At 31.9% G+C, this 17845-nt stretch overlaps 1 protein-coding gene across 1 annotated transcript in view; it reads left to right on the plus strand.

Annotated features, from left to right (window-relative positions):
- The first annotated feature begins 939 nt into the window (after positions 1–939).
- Positions 940–17845, plus strand: part of LOC129230320 (E3 ubiquitin-protein ligase UBR4-like) — a 21914-nt gene continuing 5008 nt past the window's right edge. The window contains exons 1-4 of the mRNA XM_054864719.1: positions 940–1067; positions 7417–7514; positions 10699–10802; positions 16791–16935. Of these exons, the coding sequence (XP_054720694.1) occupies positions 943–1067; positions 7417–7514; positions 10699–10802; positions 16791–16935 (472 nt within the window). The 5' untranslated portion in view covers positions 940–942. The remainder of the gene's footprint in view (positions 1068–7416; positions 7515–10698; positions 10803–16790; positions 16936–17845) is intronic.

Genomic DNA, 17845 nt, shown 5'->3' on the forward strand with positions numbered 1-17845 from the left:
GCCTGAAACAAAATAGAAGAATTGAATAGAGCATACAAAAATGCATGTTTTTCAAGAAAAAGAATAACGATGACAGTGGCATATCCGAGGGGGATTTGGGGAAGTATAACCCATGGAACGCAGAAAATTTTCTTTACTGTTATAGAAAACGGCTAGCACCAACTTTCCCCCTTGCCTTAAAAATCAATTGTTTTCTCTTTCGAATTTTTTTCTGAATACGCCTCTAAAATATGAAAGTTATTATGAAAACGAAGAGCTGCTAGAAGTAGGTAGGCTTTTCACGAGGGGTAGCACTCCCTACAGTCGCGAGCAGTCTTACAGCGGTGAAGTATGATTGGTTCAACTCATGCTTCAGTTTTTAGAAAAGAGTAAAGTCATTTTAAACAAAACCGAAACACAAAAGTTTCACGGTTCGACTATGGGAAAAACTAAAACTAATCAGATTCCCCACAGAAATTGAATCATACCAGCATGCTTCCCTGAGAAATTCTTTTCTTGCAACGCCACTGAAAGAAATTTTTTTTTTTTTTTTATTCAATGGTGATGCATCCCCAAAATTAATTTCTAGGTTCACCTCTGCTGAATACATAGGTCATTTTTGCTCATGAAATTTCAAATTGCGATTTTCTTTGTATCATTTTTATAATAACTGAAACATGCTAAAAATATTAGTTTGAAAAGGCTGCAAATTGTAAAAGTGTCACACTGTGCATGCATGTGACGATATTATATTTTTATCTTCATAAATTTTTCTCACAATCCCACTATTATCACATCGCACTATTTTGTGCACGTGACATTTATACTCAACTAAGAAAGCAGTGCACCATCGAATGTACTTTTACTACTCCAGTTTTCAAAACAGAACAAGCGAAAAAGTCATTTGATCTGGCAATTTCTTTTCTTCTTTTTTATTGTTTGCAATGTTTTGATGTTAAAATTATGGCGACGGCTGATACGGATGTGGAATATGCTTTTAGAGAACCATCCATATTATTGCTTACGGCGTCACAAAATAACGTTAATAAGTATGATGTCCTTCAAGTGATACGATCAGTTGTTCGAAGGTTCGTAAGCAAAATACGTTCGTTTATTGAATTATTTATATTGGTGTACTATTCCAACCGGTGTCATAATTCATTTTTAATTTATGTTTTCTTAAAGTTACTGAAAAACTTTGATTCTCTGTTCTTTTACTTTCAAAACGTTTCTGTTGAGTAAATAAAATATTTTCTTTTTCAAAACTGAATGTTTTCTTTTTACAAAATTTCTTTTTCTCTCTTGTTCGTTTCATACCACGTTAATCACTATTACGCAGATATTTTGAGCAGCTAGGTGCTCTTAATGATCTTATTATCTTTAGAAGTGTTCCTTCGTAAATAAACATTTTTCCTTTAAAATTCTTATATAATACCCTTTGTCATTTGATTTATGCACATATGGTATTACATATTTCACCCATATAACATAAATATTAAAGAAAGTGGGAAATGTTTTGGTGCGACTAAAATATGTTCACATTCCTTTCATCATGAGTCTTCTATTTAAATACTATGTTTGTGACTGTTCCAAAATAATTCTAAAAATAAACGACGTTAGAAGCACAAAGTTTCAAAAAAATAGCAGAGACATGCTTCAGATTTTTCAGAAAACCCTTTTGTAATGCAGAAAGCCGTGGGTAAAGGGGATGTCAAATCATCTCTCACTACCGCCGGCACTTGTAATGAAACTGATTAAACTACATGACTATGATTCAGGGTTTTATAAAAATTTGCATCTTTAATTAGGGTAAGAGCACTTTTTGTAATAGTAGGATAAAATGGAAAAAAGAAATTCTTTCAGGCAAATACTTTTATTATGAATGTAAAAATTAGTCCCCAATTTTAAAATCAAATTTTGAACAATTTTAATGTCGACTAGCTGCGTTGCTCGGTTTTGCACGGTCTACCTCGAATAAAAGTTATGTCATGTGACACATGTTGAACAATCAGTCTTCAGTTAGAGAGAAAAAAAACTGTAAAATTTTCCCTTCAAAATAATGATTCTGCTGGCAGTACAAAAAAGAAAGAAAGTAGATAAAATAGCCAAATAATTTTTATCTCAAACCAAACACAAAATTTTATTTAGTCACAGTCGAGAAAAGAAAAGTGGCAACTTTCTGAATGGTTATTTAAAATGAGATCGTGCAAATGATGATTTTGGAATATGAAAATGCAGTTATTATATATTAGGCTTAGTAATGCTTTTAAAATTTTCCCGGTGATTTTACAGCCTTGGTTTTTTGGCAATTCAAAGCAAAAATAATTATTTCAATTTCATGGGTATTGAAGTGGTTTGTCGTTTTGTTTTAAGGCCCTCTAATTTCCACCCCCTGAATATCATTAAGTAAATGGACATTATTTTAAAAAATTCAAATGAAATATTATTTTTTAAACAATTATGTTCTCTTTTTTTTAAATAATTTTGTTTAACGTCAGGGGATTTTTTTGAGCATTCACAAGTTGCTTACTGTCTTCATTTGACCAAAGTTGATGTTGCTCTAATTTTTCAGATTGCCATGACGACGGTTGTTTTTTTTATTATTTATTTATGGAGTAAAATTTTCATCGTCATATTTACAAATCATCTATGGTTTGATATTATTCATAATTTTTTCAGAGCTTAATTCAAGCAGACTTAACATTTAAAAAAAAGTTTCTTTGTGTAACATTAAGCTTTTTCAGAAAAAACACCTATATAGATGAACTCGAACAACAGAACTTCAACTTCATACAAAATTACGAGATTACTGATTCTCATCTATAAGATTGATCAGAAATAAAAATACATGACAGTATACACTGTAAATAATCTTTATGATAAGTGTACTGGTGGATATCGGTCATAAAGTCTTGATCTTTATTACTGTATCCTAAACACCACTTCTTTTTTATGGATATACTGATATTACCAATTCTAGAAAATTAAGTCATAATGTTATGACGGGTGCAAATTTCTTAGTTATTTCTATTCCATTCCATTTGTGGAAAGAAGAAACTCAACAAATAGGCTTTTGCAATTTGTGATTGCGAAAAGTATAATTTAAATTCATTTTATTAACATCTTAAATTCAAATTACTTTCCTCGCAACCACTAGTTGCGTTAGGACCCTACTCGTTGAGTTTCTTGTTTCTACAAATAGAATGGAATGGAAATGAGAAAAAAATTCGCACCAGTCAATTAATTTATGAAACATGGCAAGTAATCAAATCAGTTTTTCTAAAAGAATAATGAAAATAAGACTAACGAGAATATTTAAGTTTAAGAGCACCTAAAGTGTAGCATTGTTTCAGAAAAAGAAAACGTCGTAAAATTTTCACAAATTGTTATTTTTTAAAACTTCATAACTCGGTTAATTTTGTGGTCATAGAAGAGTGATTTTTTTTTAGTTTCAAAAGTTAGTGTGTCAAGAACATTTTACTACATTTAATTTCTAGGACTGGGGGACTGTATAAAAAGTTGGATTTGTAATTTCTTAAAAATTTGATTTTTTGAGAAAAATTTCATAAATTTTGATTCTTTATCAAATTTAAAGATTTTTCGCAATTGGAACTAGATGCTTATCTCTTACAGTTTAGAAATTAGCTATTGGTCCACCAATAGGGTGGACACCCTGTATATACAACCATATAAATATATATATATATACATACATATATTCTTTGTTTTATATATATGGGCAGTTCTCAAAAGGTGGAAGCAAACACAGACCTCAACTTTGAAGCTTCAACACCAAATAACTTTCATTTTAATTAACTCAAAAATTTTTGAGTTAAAATATAATACTGTATAGAGACAAGATTTCACATAAATTATTGAAAAAATGCTCTTCAAATGCTCTTAAAAAAATATTTTCTTTGCTAAAAGGCACAATTTTGGACATACCAAAACGTTAACTGAGCAAATGTACCATTAAAAAAAATTTTTTTTTTATTTCCATACGTTTCAAAAAAAATTAAAGATATGAATCTTACACTGAATAACTTTTTGTTAATATTTTACACAAATAACAAAAGTAAAGATAGATTATTTACTTTGTAAACGATTTTTAAAAAAACGTAAGTTTGAAATTTGATGTATGTCCAAAAGTTTCGATCTTTACAATGCTATTATTTGAGAACTAAGTATATGATGTTTTCGTTTTAAAGGTATTTATCGATCCTCAGAATCAATTTTTAATTGTTTAAAAGTGTTTTCATAAGCTTTTATGCAGTATCTTAGAAGAAAAATGATTTTTCTTAAACATACATGTGAGATGTCCAAATGGCGTTACGATCTTGATGCCGATAATTCTGTCCATTTATTCATAATTTTTGATGATCCACTGTCTTCTAACCTCAAGAAAAAAGGTTATTATAAGGATATCTTCTTTAATCCATTGGTATTTTGCATAATTAATACGTTTTTCATTGAACAATACATAAATTACAGTAGAAACATGGCTGGTTATGTTCGTAACAAAAGCCATTTTGCACTAAAATCGCCAAGCAAACCTCCATTGGCGACAACACAGTATACAATAAGCTAAAGGTTACTAGAGGGGAATTCCAGTCTGACAAATGTAGTTTATCGTCAGCTGCACCAGTTTTGGCTACTTTATCACCTGCGCTAGCAATTTTTTTATTTTTAATTTTTTAGAGTTAAAAAAAATCATCTGCAGTTGATTTGTAAACAAATATCAGTTGGTAATTTTCATTCTATCTTGAGATTTGAGAGATAGTAAGCCTTTTGAATTAACAACATGTTTTGAAAAAGTGCTTGAAACAATTTAATTAAGTTCTTTTATGGAATTTGTGTTGCATTTATATGCTTCTTGAAGTCATTATTGATTTTTAATACCTATTTGCAAAAGGATTTATTGCAAAGTTTAATGCTCACACGAGATTATGTCTCCTAGAAGTAGAACAAAAAGTGAGGTTCTAGTAGAAGTACATTCTAAGTTTGGAAAATATCTGCAGAAATGAAAGTTAATAATCCAAAGAAATACAAATGTTATTTAATAAAAGAAGCTACGAGTTTGTATAATATTGATTCACATGTGGAAGAATCAAGCTCAGGGCTTTGCTTTAAACAGTTTTCTAAATATCAGACACAGGAAATGATGATTTTAAATCACATAAAAATTATGAACGTAAAAAATGGCAGCATTGTAACGCTGTAATCAAAATCTGTGTAGCCTTCATAATGCTGCCAGGTTAGGTTTGTTCTAACTTAGTATTTTAAGGCTACATTCCTACTATTAGCCGTTAACTTGTTACTAACTTAACAGCAGGCCCGGATCTATAGATTGTGGGCCCCCCTGAAACAAAATCTTTAGGGCCAACAGTGCATATTTGCAATGTTAGTAAGTCTTAGTGCTGGTTTTTTTCTTTTCAATTTCTTGGGCTAATTAAGGACATAGCCCCCCTCCCCTTCCTGTCCCCACCACTGCAGGTACTCAGATCTGGGCCTATTTAACAGCTTAATATATACTTATTACTAACTTAACACTGCATTTGACAGACCCTCCCCCAGACTTGGGCGGGAGGGTACAGCACCCAACTTGCCCTTTGATTCTTAGAATGCGACCAACTTGCCGTTTTATAAAACGACACCCTTATTGCATTTCATTTCATGAACTGGCAACCTTTTGATTTGAGATACTTACCAGGAAAAGGAAGGGAGATTGTGTCCCCTCACCTTGTTTTCCTATAAATTATAGGATAATGTTTTTCTTCTAAGTAAAAATAGCAAATATCTGCAACTCCCCTCTCTCCTCCCAACTTAGATTGCCAATGAGCTGGCTGTGAGGAAAGCATGCCTTCCATTATCAGTTACCACAAGGGACAAAAAGTGGCCTAGGCATTGTAGAGACTAAATAATGTTCTTCCAAGGGCTTTTCACTTCAGGAACACTACTGATAAGCCACTGCTGAATTCCCAGAATCACGTTCTTACTCCTTGCCTCAGAGTTTGCATGGCCTCTTATTCAATAATGGGGGGCTGTTTATACTACTTTCCAGTGAAGAATACTGGCTGTCATCCTTCCTCCTTATCGCTTCATGACAAGGGAAGTGTTTCTTTGTCTAATTGACATGCATTTAAGATAATTCTAACTCTTCTCTTTCAGCCAAATAAACATCAAGTTAAGCCTGCATTTTATAATCTTTCATTCAAATTCAAGTGTTCAATATTGCTTTTACATTTTGAATTAGAATTAAGCAGGTGCAGTGGAACACCACAAATCCAAAAAATTCGCCAACGTCCGAAATTTGCGTAATTTTTTTCCCGATTTTTTTTTAGAATTTAATTTAGTTTAAACTTTATTTCAGTCTTTTTTAATATAATTCACGATTATTTGCTACAACAGATGTTTTTGCACATAATTCGTGGATAATACGTTCTGTTTTATTATTATGCATTATACGCACGCCAAGCATTTTTTGTGCCAAAAAATACATTTGTGTTTTTGCTCAATATACTTCATATTGTGTACTACTGAAAAAATAGTAACAAATATCGAAAACAGAAAGCAGATGCTAAAAGATTGATGCAGATTTAGAGCAAAACGGTAATATTTCGCGTGACACGTGGCATCAAAGAAACGTAAAAATACAAAGCATTGAGCATTAAAAGTCAGATATTGATGATTTTGGACATTTCAATTGAAAACAAATTGAAAATAAATACCATGCTGTCAAACTGGCACTGTTTATTGGATTTTGTTTCCTTATGGTGGTGGTTAATCCTAGAGCAATTATTACTTTTGGATTTAAAAGTTTTTTAAGTTACAGCTAGTAACAGCTGAAAGAATTCATTATATTTTTTTTAAAAATGATTATAAACTATTCAGTTATCCTAGGAAGTAATTCATGAATGTTTCAAAGTTTTCAGTGTTGCAATAATAAGACATTTGAATCCGGGAATAACTGTATATATCCTATAACTATATCCACTAATGCTTTGAAGCGATAACATGCCTTTTAGTTTCGAAAAAATCCCATTTTCTCAACAAAAAAAATGCCTTTTTTTTAACTCTGGGGGAAGCTCTGCATTTGAATATTTCTTCTATTGGGGTTAACATTCCAATTTCCAATTGAGGGGGAAATTGAATCTTTTTCAAACCTCTTATATGAAAAGATGAGAAATTTAAATTGACTTCTATGTTGTTATATTTTCATTGTACTTCTATGTTATAAAAGTTCTTGAAGAATTATTTATTTTTTCTTCAGAATTATGTACATGTATGCCACTGAATATACGCTAATGTTCCAAAAGTGCACATTCTTACTAAATCAAATTAAATTTTTAAAGGAAAATATTCAATCGTCAATTTTACTGACCTACCTAAAAAATGGTTTGCCGAAACTTGGAATTATATTATTTTTATTTATTGCAGGCAGCAAGTCCTTCTCTCACATGACGATGAGTACGAGAACTTCTTTGCATCCTTCTCCGCACTGTCGGCTCACTTCATCATCACAAACTCTTTTCATAGTAAGTAGAAACTCTTAGCTTTTAATTGCATTTGTTCATTGCTTCAAATATGTTATGGAAATTTACTTCAACTGCAAAATACAATGTGCAATTATTACAGCTAGTTTGAAGGGTTAAATGAATTCTGTTCTTCAAACATTCGCTGTGAAATATTCAATAAATACAATCTGTGAGACAGGCCCTTGGCGAGAACTTGTATTACGCAATATTACATGATTGGTAACAGACGTGTTAATGGCCCTCTTGTGCCAACAGTTCTTCACCGCAACTTGAAAAAGGTCAAAAGTAAATTTAGATAGATTCATCGCCTGTCTTTTTTTCCTTACAAAGTACAGAAACTGAAATCTTTCCAAAACCCTTCTTTCAGTTGTAAAACAAAAATAATTTATTTTCGTGAGATAAGTAGCCTCATCTTCTAATATGGCAGAAATATCAGATTTTTCTAATCAATGCTACATTCCTTACCAAGTAACCTAGCAATAGATTGTATAAAATATTTTTTTTTCATTTCCTAAGCTATTTAAAGCTTGAATAATTTCATTAAGCTTTAATAAAATGTTTTAAAGAAGTAATTATTGTTTGTACTAGATCTTTAAAATTAAACTTGTTTAGTAACCAAATGAAGTATCTAACAATCCTCATATATATAATAGCCAATTCACTGATCGAGTAACCCTCTGTTACCTCACCAACAATGAAATTCGCGCTACAGTAGTGATGGGCATAATCGAGATCTTTTGATAATCAAGATCTCAGGAATCGAGTACTTCTGAAAATCGAGAACTCGAGCGATAGATAATTGAGTACTCGAGCAATTGTTGAGCAATTCTTGAGATCTTTCGAATCGAGTACTCAAGCGATTGGCTTCTTGTGATCTTTTAAATTGAGTACTTGAGCAATTGACTTCTCAAGATCTTTTGAATCCAGATTTTGAGATGTTTCGAATCGAGATCTCGAGATGTTTTATATCGAGATCTTGAGATGTTTCAAATCGAGATCTCGAGACGTTTGAATTGAGTACTCAAGTAGGTCATTTTCTGAGCTTTTCCAGAATTGAGTTGACTGCTACAGAGGGGCCCAGTGAAGGGAGGGAGGGGGCATGGGGCAGCCTGGGCCATTTTCCGATTTTTTCAGTGTTTTTTATCTCATTTTTAGGAGGGTTGGGGGCATGGCGCAGCTTGTGCCACTAAAATCTTTAGGGCCAGTTTTTTGAAAGGGTTTTTTTTAATCTCATTTTCGGGAGAGGGAGGGGGTCCTTGGCACAGCCTGCGAAACCGAAATTTTGGAAGTGGTTTTTTTTTTAAATCTTATTTGGGGAGGGGGGAGGGCTGTTTCTAGACAGATGCTGCGTAACATTTGAGAGGGTATGTCATCGCCCTGCGAAGGTGGGAGGGGGGGGGGGGGAGTGGACAACCTTGACTTTTGGAACAGTTGAATTCCCAAGTTGTTTTAGCAGGGATGCGCTAGAGATAGGGATGTGCCATTAAGCCTATCATTTTCGGGTATAATAAGGGGCGAACCTTCCTGGCTTTTAGAACTGATTGTACTCGTATAAATGAAGTTTTTACTGTTATTCGGCATAATATGCAACTTGTAGGATACTCTCTAAATCCCTCCTCCTCTCTTGTATAGTTCAAAATAACGGGCCTGAGTGTCATGACACATACGTAGCCATTGAAACTTCAATTTATGGTGTCATGGTGGGGGTTTGACCCTCCCGCCGGAATTCCTTGAAAAATTCAACTTTTTACATTTAAGTGGGTCCAGTTTTTTGTTGTTTTCTGATAAAATGAGCAGGTACACCCTTTGTCCCCCTACCTGCTGGAAAAGTTTGAGATGCAAACCTATTTTAGGGGGTCGATCTGAAGGATTTTAGTCTTCATTTAGGGGTCGCAATCCTTGGGGGATGTAGGTTCGACGAGATTCCATGTTAGCTTAACAGAAACTAGGATCCCGGCATTTGGGCGACCTGACTCGGAGAAGAAAAAGTTTAATAGGTTTATGGGTAGCGGCTAGAAAACTGGCAATGGGCCTGCCTCCCCCCTCCCCCTGTAGGTACCTTAGCGCAGCCCATCATTCCAAATTTTTCTGGGGGAAGGATCAAAAGGTATCTACTCAATACAAATTTTTTTTCGGGAGACAACAAAAACCATGCCCATTCATAAGTAAAATCATTAAAATTTCAAACCAGCCCTCTGACCCCCTAAATGACGGATGCCTCTGCAACTAAATCACTTCATAAGTCAACTATATTGAGAGATTCATTCGGTTATCAATTCAATCGAGAAATACTCTGCTTGAGTGATTGACACCTCGAAAACTCAACATCTCGAGCAGTTGATTGCTCGAGTTCTCGAAAAGCGATAATCGAGAATTCGAGATACGATAATCGAGAACTCGAGATACGATAATCGAGAACTCGAGATATGATAATCGAGAACTCGAGATACGATAATCGAGAACTCTAGATACAATAATCGAGGACTCCTGGTAATAATTGAGTTCTCGAATAATCTTGAATGATCAAGTGATTCAATTATGAGAACTCAATTATGCCCATCACTACGCTGTAGCATGATAATTTGATAATATTTTTTGGTAATGTTTGACATGCAGGGAAATACTGTATTTTGGCAAGGTTGAACTGATGCGGTAACTTAACTGTTTTACTGGTAAGACTCATTTTGGGAGAATGAAGAAATGAAAAAGTGGTCATCAATGAGTGCTATCTACTGGAGTTTAGGGTTTTAATCCCCTGGAGTTAGGGTTAAAATTTCAACTATCAAAATATCACCAAACATGTGTTCAAATGTAGAAGCAATTTTCATTCGTCATGCCTTGACGGAGGATTTTCTAGCAAATAATAATTTGTTTAAAACTAGAATTTATGAATCAATTTTCTGTCGCTGAATAGGTCAAATCTTTCATATTTATTCATAAGGTATTTCACTGTATTTGTTACATTGCTAAAACATTGGCTTCATTTTCTTTCATACAAAAACCAAAAGATAGAAATTATTACATAAATGAGTTTATTTTTGATAAAATGAAGTGTGTATAATTTGCACCAAGCAATGAAACGTATGTGGCATGTAATTTAAAATGGCTATTGCTACAAATTATGATTTTCTGTAATGCTTGTGATGTTCATTACTTTTTTCTCTTTTTTTCCTTTTTTTTTTAGTACCTAAAAGCCAGATTGGCTGTGCAGCTCAGGCATGCAAAGTTCTTCTGCAATACTTTTTACACAAACTGCAACACATAACGGATCAGTGTTGTATTTCACAAGTAAGTAGCATATTTACTTTTAAAAGATGTTTTATGTTGTTTTTACATTAAACTTTCTTATAATTTTACTTTACCATTTGAAATCTTTTTGGATCTTGTACAATCTTTAAGTCTTTTAAATAATACAGTCATCACTGTATGGAATGACCTCCTATCACTGCGACCCTTTGGTTACAGCGACCGGTGCATGAAGTTCCATTCCCTATTCCATAGATGCGATGCTATTTTAACGTCTATTAGAGCATCCAAACTGAACCGTTCAATCCAATATAATGTGCAAAATTTCGTTCCATTTTTTTCAAATATCCTTAGGACTAACTATTTAAAAATCAATATTACAGCATTTTATGTCTCTAAAGGTAAAATAGTTCCATTGAAAGGTTGTTGGTATATGGTTAAACAAGTGATGAAAACTACACACAAATGGTCAACATTAAGAATTAAGTTTTTATAAAAACTTTTAAAAAGCAGAAAATTTCTACAATGTCTATGAGAGGAGAAAATACACTTTGAAAAAATCTCAAACAAAAAGAAACACCTAAAAAGAGTAATATATCTAATTAAAAAAAAAACTGATTCCTCTCAGTTATTTTCAATGCATTTTATTGCTAAATGTATTATTTTAAAGTATGTGTAATTTATAGATAGTATTGAAACAGAAAATTTTAAAAAAAGAGAAAAAAATAAACATTTAAAAATTATTTTATAATTTTGTTGGTTTTTTTAATTCTATTTTAAAACAAACTATAAATTAGAGAAATCATTCTTTTTTTTTTTTTCAAAACTGACTAAATACCACGCAATACGTTATAAGGACCTCTCGTTAAAGTGACCCATTTCGTTTAGAGGACAGGGGTAGTTATAATGAGCGACAGGGGCAGGGTTTGCCGATATATACCAGTCGATATAGATCATGATATATATTCGATATTTATTTTTTCGAAGTAAGAAATTTGCAATATAAAAATTATGTGTATTAATCACATTAATATTATTCTTTAATTATTAAAAATAATCAAAAGTAATATATACTTTATTTATATAGCATATTAAATCATTAATATAATGTTTATAGTATAATATTCCTACTTTATTTTATATTCATAAAATTATTAGTAATGTAATAATTTTAATTAAAACTGCCTAACTGAGAGTTAAAAGTTGGTCAAAAAGATGGAAAATGTCTAATGGATGTGTTCTGACTAATGCATATTTTTATTTCTGAAAGATATAAAATTCGTAAAAGTAGTTAACCAAAGAAAAATGAGTGAAGCCTGCTAATGCTTAAGTTATTCAGTTAAAATGAATGGAAATGTATCAATTGTGTTATATTTTATTCCTAATAGATTAAACTATCACATTTTAAAAATGATTGTAAATATCATTTATATTTAAATGTCATTCTTAAGTGCGTAAATTTTTATATAAAATGTATATTCATGAATATAAATAATGAATGAAACATTAATTTTAAAGTTTATGCATTGTAATCTTAATATATAAAAATCAATGTCCTGAGATAACACACATATATATATATATATATATATATATATATATATATATATATATATATAAAATAATAATAAAAGTGAAAAATATTGAAAAGACCACACCAAGAGCCCATAGATGCGCATCGCAGCAAAACTAAAAAGCCAAGTAAATATAAAATTAAGCAAACAGAATTACAAATATTAAACAAATTATAAATAACAAATGATGATAAAAAGGAAAAATTCAACCAGCTATTAAGTAGGAATAGAAAAAGAGTGAATCCAGAGCTCATCAGCCGTGGAGGATTCATTAATTATGGTCAAAATACCAAAATTTTAACTATAACATAGCTGCCAAGTACTCCGTTTTTCCCGGAGTTTCTCCGATTTTTATTGCGTACTCCGAAAATCCGATTTATTTCAAAAAACTCCGTTTTTTGACTTTGCTTGTACACTTTTCGATTTCTGAGGAAAAAGAAGAAATTTCCCTATCCTGGAAGTTAGGAATTGTGCACAAACTCAACAAAAGAGGAGGCAATTTGATGCCCTCTGGAAGCATTAGTGTCAAGATAAACACTGAGTGGGAGCACCAATCGATCGGAGAACATCGTTTTTTCATTGAGCATTTCAGCTACGTGCAAAACGTAGCCGCCATGTTTGGTCATTCAGAAGATGAAAGTAGACGATGCTTAAGTGCTTTCGTTTTCAAAGACAAAGCAGAATTGGGGGTTTCTTTTAACTGCAAACTAATGAAAATCAGCAAAATGTGCTGCAAAATGTTTTTTTTTTTTTTTTGGTTATTTTAAATAATTTTATTGGGAATGAAAACAAGTATACTATTTAAAATTTCATCTTATCCCTATTGCTTTGGACACGAATGTGCTAAAGATTCTCAATTAAATTGTAGTTTCATGGGAATTTTTTATTTTCAAATTATTTTCAAGCAACAAATTCAAAATTTTATATCTGAATTTTTGACTTAGTCGCCATATTTGGTCATTTGTGAGATTTAAGTACACAAAACTCTTAAAGTGGCCAAGTTTTCAAAACCGGAATTAGATGTGTATTGCAATGCAAACTATTGAAAATAATGCGAAATGGGCTTCTTTTTTTTTTTTTTTTTTTTTTTGGAAAATTCTTATTTTTTTTCTTGAAAAATAAAATTTTTTTTTTCTTCAGAATATTATGTTATCTTCATTGGTTTGGATGCTAATGTGCTAAAAACTGTCTATTTCATCTAAATTTTAGTTTTTTTTAAGGATTATTAATTATTTATAATTACTTTTAATGCAACAAATTCAAAAATCTATCATCTGAAATTTATTGCATTGTTGCCATGTTTGGTCATTTGCAACATGGAAGTAGACAAGATTATTAATAGCCTAAGTTTCCGAAAACAGAATTGGTTGTTTGTCTCAATACAAACTATTAAAAATAACAAAAGGCAAAAAGGCTTTTGAAAGAGAAGTTTTATCTGTATTTGATCCTTATTGCCTCGGAGGCTTTCTTATAAGCTGAAACCATTTCATCTAAAATGAAGGTTCTTGCTGACTTCTCATTTATTTATTTATTTATTTATTTTAATAAATCAGAAACCTTTTTTAATTTGAATTTTCCATGTACAAAAAAAGTATTGAATGACTCTATTTTAAAATGTGTGAAGTCCTATTCATCTATATTTTTTTCATGAAAGTTGTAAAAACTGCCCCATCTCCCCTCCAGTTTGTGTTTCAAAACTTGGTGACAGTGGTGGAAATTAAGTTTTTGGAGTCTAGTGTCCACTGGCCACTTAGAAGATTTCCAAGTCTTGATTTTTACTATGAAGTTGCTTTACTTCCAAGTATAAAAAGTAATCGTGTTTTTTTTTTTTTTTTTAAATCTTCAATATGTTCTTATGCAATGCATTTTCAATACATGTAGGATATGTATAGAGGAATATCTTTAAAAAGGGTTGCAGTTTTATTGAATCAAACAGTAATCATGTTTTTTTTTTTTTTTTTTGTTTTTTTTTTTTAATTTTCAATATGTACCTACGTAATGGTGCTTTTTTAATGTAAAATATTTTTATTTTAAACTTGGTTGTAGTTTTGTTGAAAATCTAACATGAAAATTCAGAAACGCATTGTAATGGTGCTTTGAACTTATAGAAGCTTACAGTACAGAAGGAAGGTTTAGCACAGGCCACGATTTGGTGCTCCTATTTTAACCCTCATTGCTCCTATTTTTTCCCTTAAGTGCTCCTATTTTTTTTATCTTGAGGTTGGCAGCTATGCTATAAACTAGAAGAGAATGCTTAAGCTCCAGTACATGTAATATAGAGTAACAATGGGCAAACGCACCATTTGCTAAGCTAAAAACAATAAACTAGAGCTCAAACCTAAAACTAAAAGCAGGGGGTTTCGCCTCGACTAATTAGGAAAACAAGTTCCGATAATTAGCCTTCCACGGGACAGTACCTGCCAATAACAAAATTGTCTTACCTTGAAATCCAAGTAAACATATCATGTCCATTGTTCAGCCTGATAAAAAAGCCTGTCCATTCGTCAACAAAACATTAAAAATATAAAAACCATGTCCGGAAAACTGTCCAAAGACGTACCAGGTCGCCTGTTTCGCACGTGTAAAAATTTTATCCACTACGGTGATTCATAAAAAAAATGGTCAAACCATTTTTTTTGGGCAACCTGGTACGTCTTTGGACAGTTTTCCGGACATGGTTTTTATATTTTTAATGTTTTGTTGACGAATGGACAGGCTTTTTTATCAGGCTGAACAATGGACATGATATGTTTACTTGGATTTCAAGGTAAGACAATTTTGTTATTGGCAGGTACTGTCCCGTGGAAGGCTAATTATCGGAACTTGTTTTCCTAATTAGTCGAGGCGAAACCCCCTGCTTTTAGTTTTAGGTTTGAGCTCTAGTTTATTGTTTTTAGCTTAGCAAATGGTGCGTTTGCCCATTGTTACTCTATATTACATGTACTGGAGCTTAAGCATTCTCTTCTAGTTTATAGTTAAAATTTTGGTCTTTTGACCATAATTAATGAATCCTCCACGGCTGATGAGCTCTGGATTCACTCTTTTTCTATTCCTACTTAATAGCTGTTTGCATTTTTCCTTTTTATCATCATTTGTTATTTATAATTTGTTTAATATTTGTAATTCTGTTTGCTTAATTTTATATATATATATATATATATATATATATATATATATATCAATGCACAGTCGAATCCGCTGAAGCTTCAGACTTGAAATTTGGCAGACATGTCCGCATGATTACGAAAGTAACCACTAAGAAAGGATTTTTTGAAATCTCAATTAGTTAGGGAAAAATTAATTAAAACCCCTTAATTTCTGTGAAATTAAAACCTGTCATTGAAATTCAAATCCCTTATTTTCGAAGGCTTTCCTCCATTCAAATCATTATTCAGTACTTCATCTCAACTTTTGGTCGTAGCGAACTATAAATTTGATATTGTTTTTGTTTCTCACGTGATTCTTCGAGGCTTTTCTCAAGTCAAATCATAATGTTTCTGTCTTTTGCTTTCGTTCGTTACTAGAAACAAAATTTTTAAGAACATCATCACAGGCGGACTTTCCTTTTGAATTTAGAAGAGTGCAGTTTCCTGTTAAAGTTTGCTTTGCAATAACCATTAATAAGTCACAAGGACAGACATTAAAAGTAGCAGGGATCGATTTAAGAGAAAACTTTTTTTCTCACGGCCAATGTTATGTAGCTTGCTCCAAAGTCAGTTCATCAAGCAGCTTAATAATTTTAGCACCAGAAAAAGAAAAAAAAAAAACTAAAAATGTTGTATACAAAGAAGTTCTTGCTTAAACATAGGTATAACAATAAAATGTAGATGGCCTGTGTTTGCAAAGATAATCAGTACTTTAAAAGGATCGTTAGTAACAGTTAAAGATCGGTTAAGGACAAGGGCATATATATAAGGAGCCCAGGGGCCCCGGGATCCTCCCCAAATTTGAAAAAGTTATAGGTAATAAGTAATTATTATAGGGGATTTTCGAAACTAGGTGCACCAAGCACTGTTAACCTCTTCTAATTCCATTACCCGAGCAATGCCGGGTACGGGAATGCTAGTAATAACATAAGAATTGATACAACATTGATCAACACAACAATAAGAAACAACATTGATTTGAGGAAGCAGTCATTATTTAATAACTTAAGTTTGCTCTGATATATGTCAAAATATCTGATATATTTCAAAATATTAGATACTTTCGAAAATATCATGATATTTTCGAACCCTGGACAGAGATTGTTGTAATGAGCATCGACTGTAACAATAATTACAGTAAAAAGTGAGGCTTTTTTGTATTGAATGGAAAAATTTATGTTATTGATTTTAACCTAATCTCTTGTCTTTCTGAACTAGTCGTCTGTCTAGGTTACATTAGCTATTTTCTGAATGCTAAATTTGTTACTCTGTTGTTTTTATCATGTGTTTAATTTCATTTATTTATTTAGAAACAGATAGTGTCAATCATCTATGGACTATGTGGTGACTCTGAATCTCAGGTTCTTTCACGATCAGAAGTGCCTGTCCTCACATTAGTTTTGAAGGCCATCAAAGATCCTCCTGCATTTGCAATTAGGAGTAATGAATTCCAAGGTAAGATGACACTGAATACAGGTCTTGTACAATACTGAAATATCGGTAAAGTTTCGAAAAACTTACTTGTCAATTAAAGTCTTTAAGAGTTTCTCAAAAATGATTCAAAAATCTTAATTTTATTTTAAAAGTGCTTAAACTTTTTGACTGAAAGTAATGTAGGTTATTGACATTATTAACTTTTTCTTGTATCTTACCTCCCCAGTTTTAATCATTAACAGGTAATTTTATTTTCAAACTACTAACCTTTTGAACATGAAAGTACTAATTGATACAAGTGTTCCAAGAAGCATAGTTTTGTTGGAAGTCACTGTTGAAAACTGAGCTGTTAGTTTCTGGAATCAAGAAATTTTCTTGAATTTGTATGACACAAATCCCTGAAAAATTATGTTTCCGAGAGCTGAGAATTCACAGAAATTGGTGTTTTGAAAAGTTTTTTTATGAAGAAAATATAAACCATAAAATATTTTGAGTGTGCCAGGGGGGGAGGGGGGAGCACAAAATATTTAGATTATGAAGCATTTTTTACTGTCCTTTCAACGTTATAACTCTGTGATCAAACAGTTAGCAGTTTGACTTTTTTTTTTCCATCCATCAATTTATTTTATAACTTAAGTTCAGAAGAAAATCTTAGTTTCATGAAAATAAATCTTGTACCACAAAAGCTTGACAAAGTTATTTTTAAATGTCGTACTTAAATAACAGGATCAGAATGCTTTTAGAAACATATATGAGTGTTCAATTTTAAGAGTGAAACTGCGCTGAAAACTAGCGCTGTTTTTTTAAGGGGGGGGGGTAATCCAATTTGTTTTTGATGTATTCCTCCAAACTCGTATTTGAGTTCCCCCAATTGTTTTTTTCCAACTGCAGCACTACTGATAACAATAATCATAATAAAACTAGAAACCAT

Source organism: Uloborus diversus, chromosome 9 (assembly GCF_026930045.1).
Source record: "Uloborus diversus isolate 005 chromosome 9, Udiv.v.3.1, whole genome shotgun sequence".
NCBI lineage: Eukaryota > Metazoa > Arthropoda > Arachnida > Araneae > Uloboridae > Uloborus > Uloborus diversus.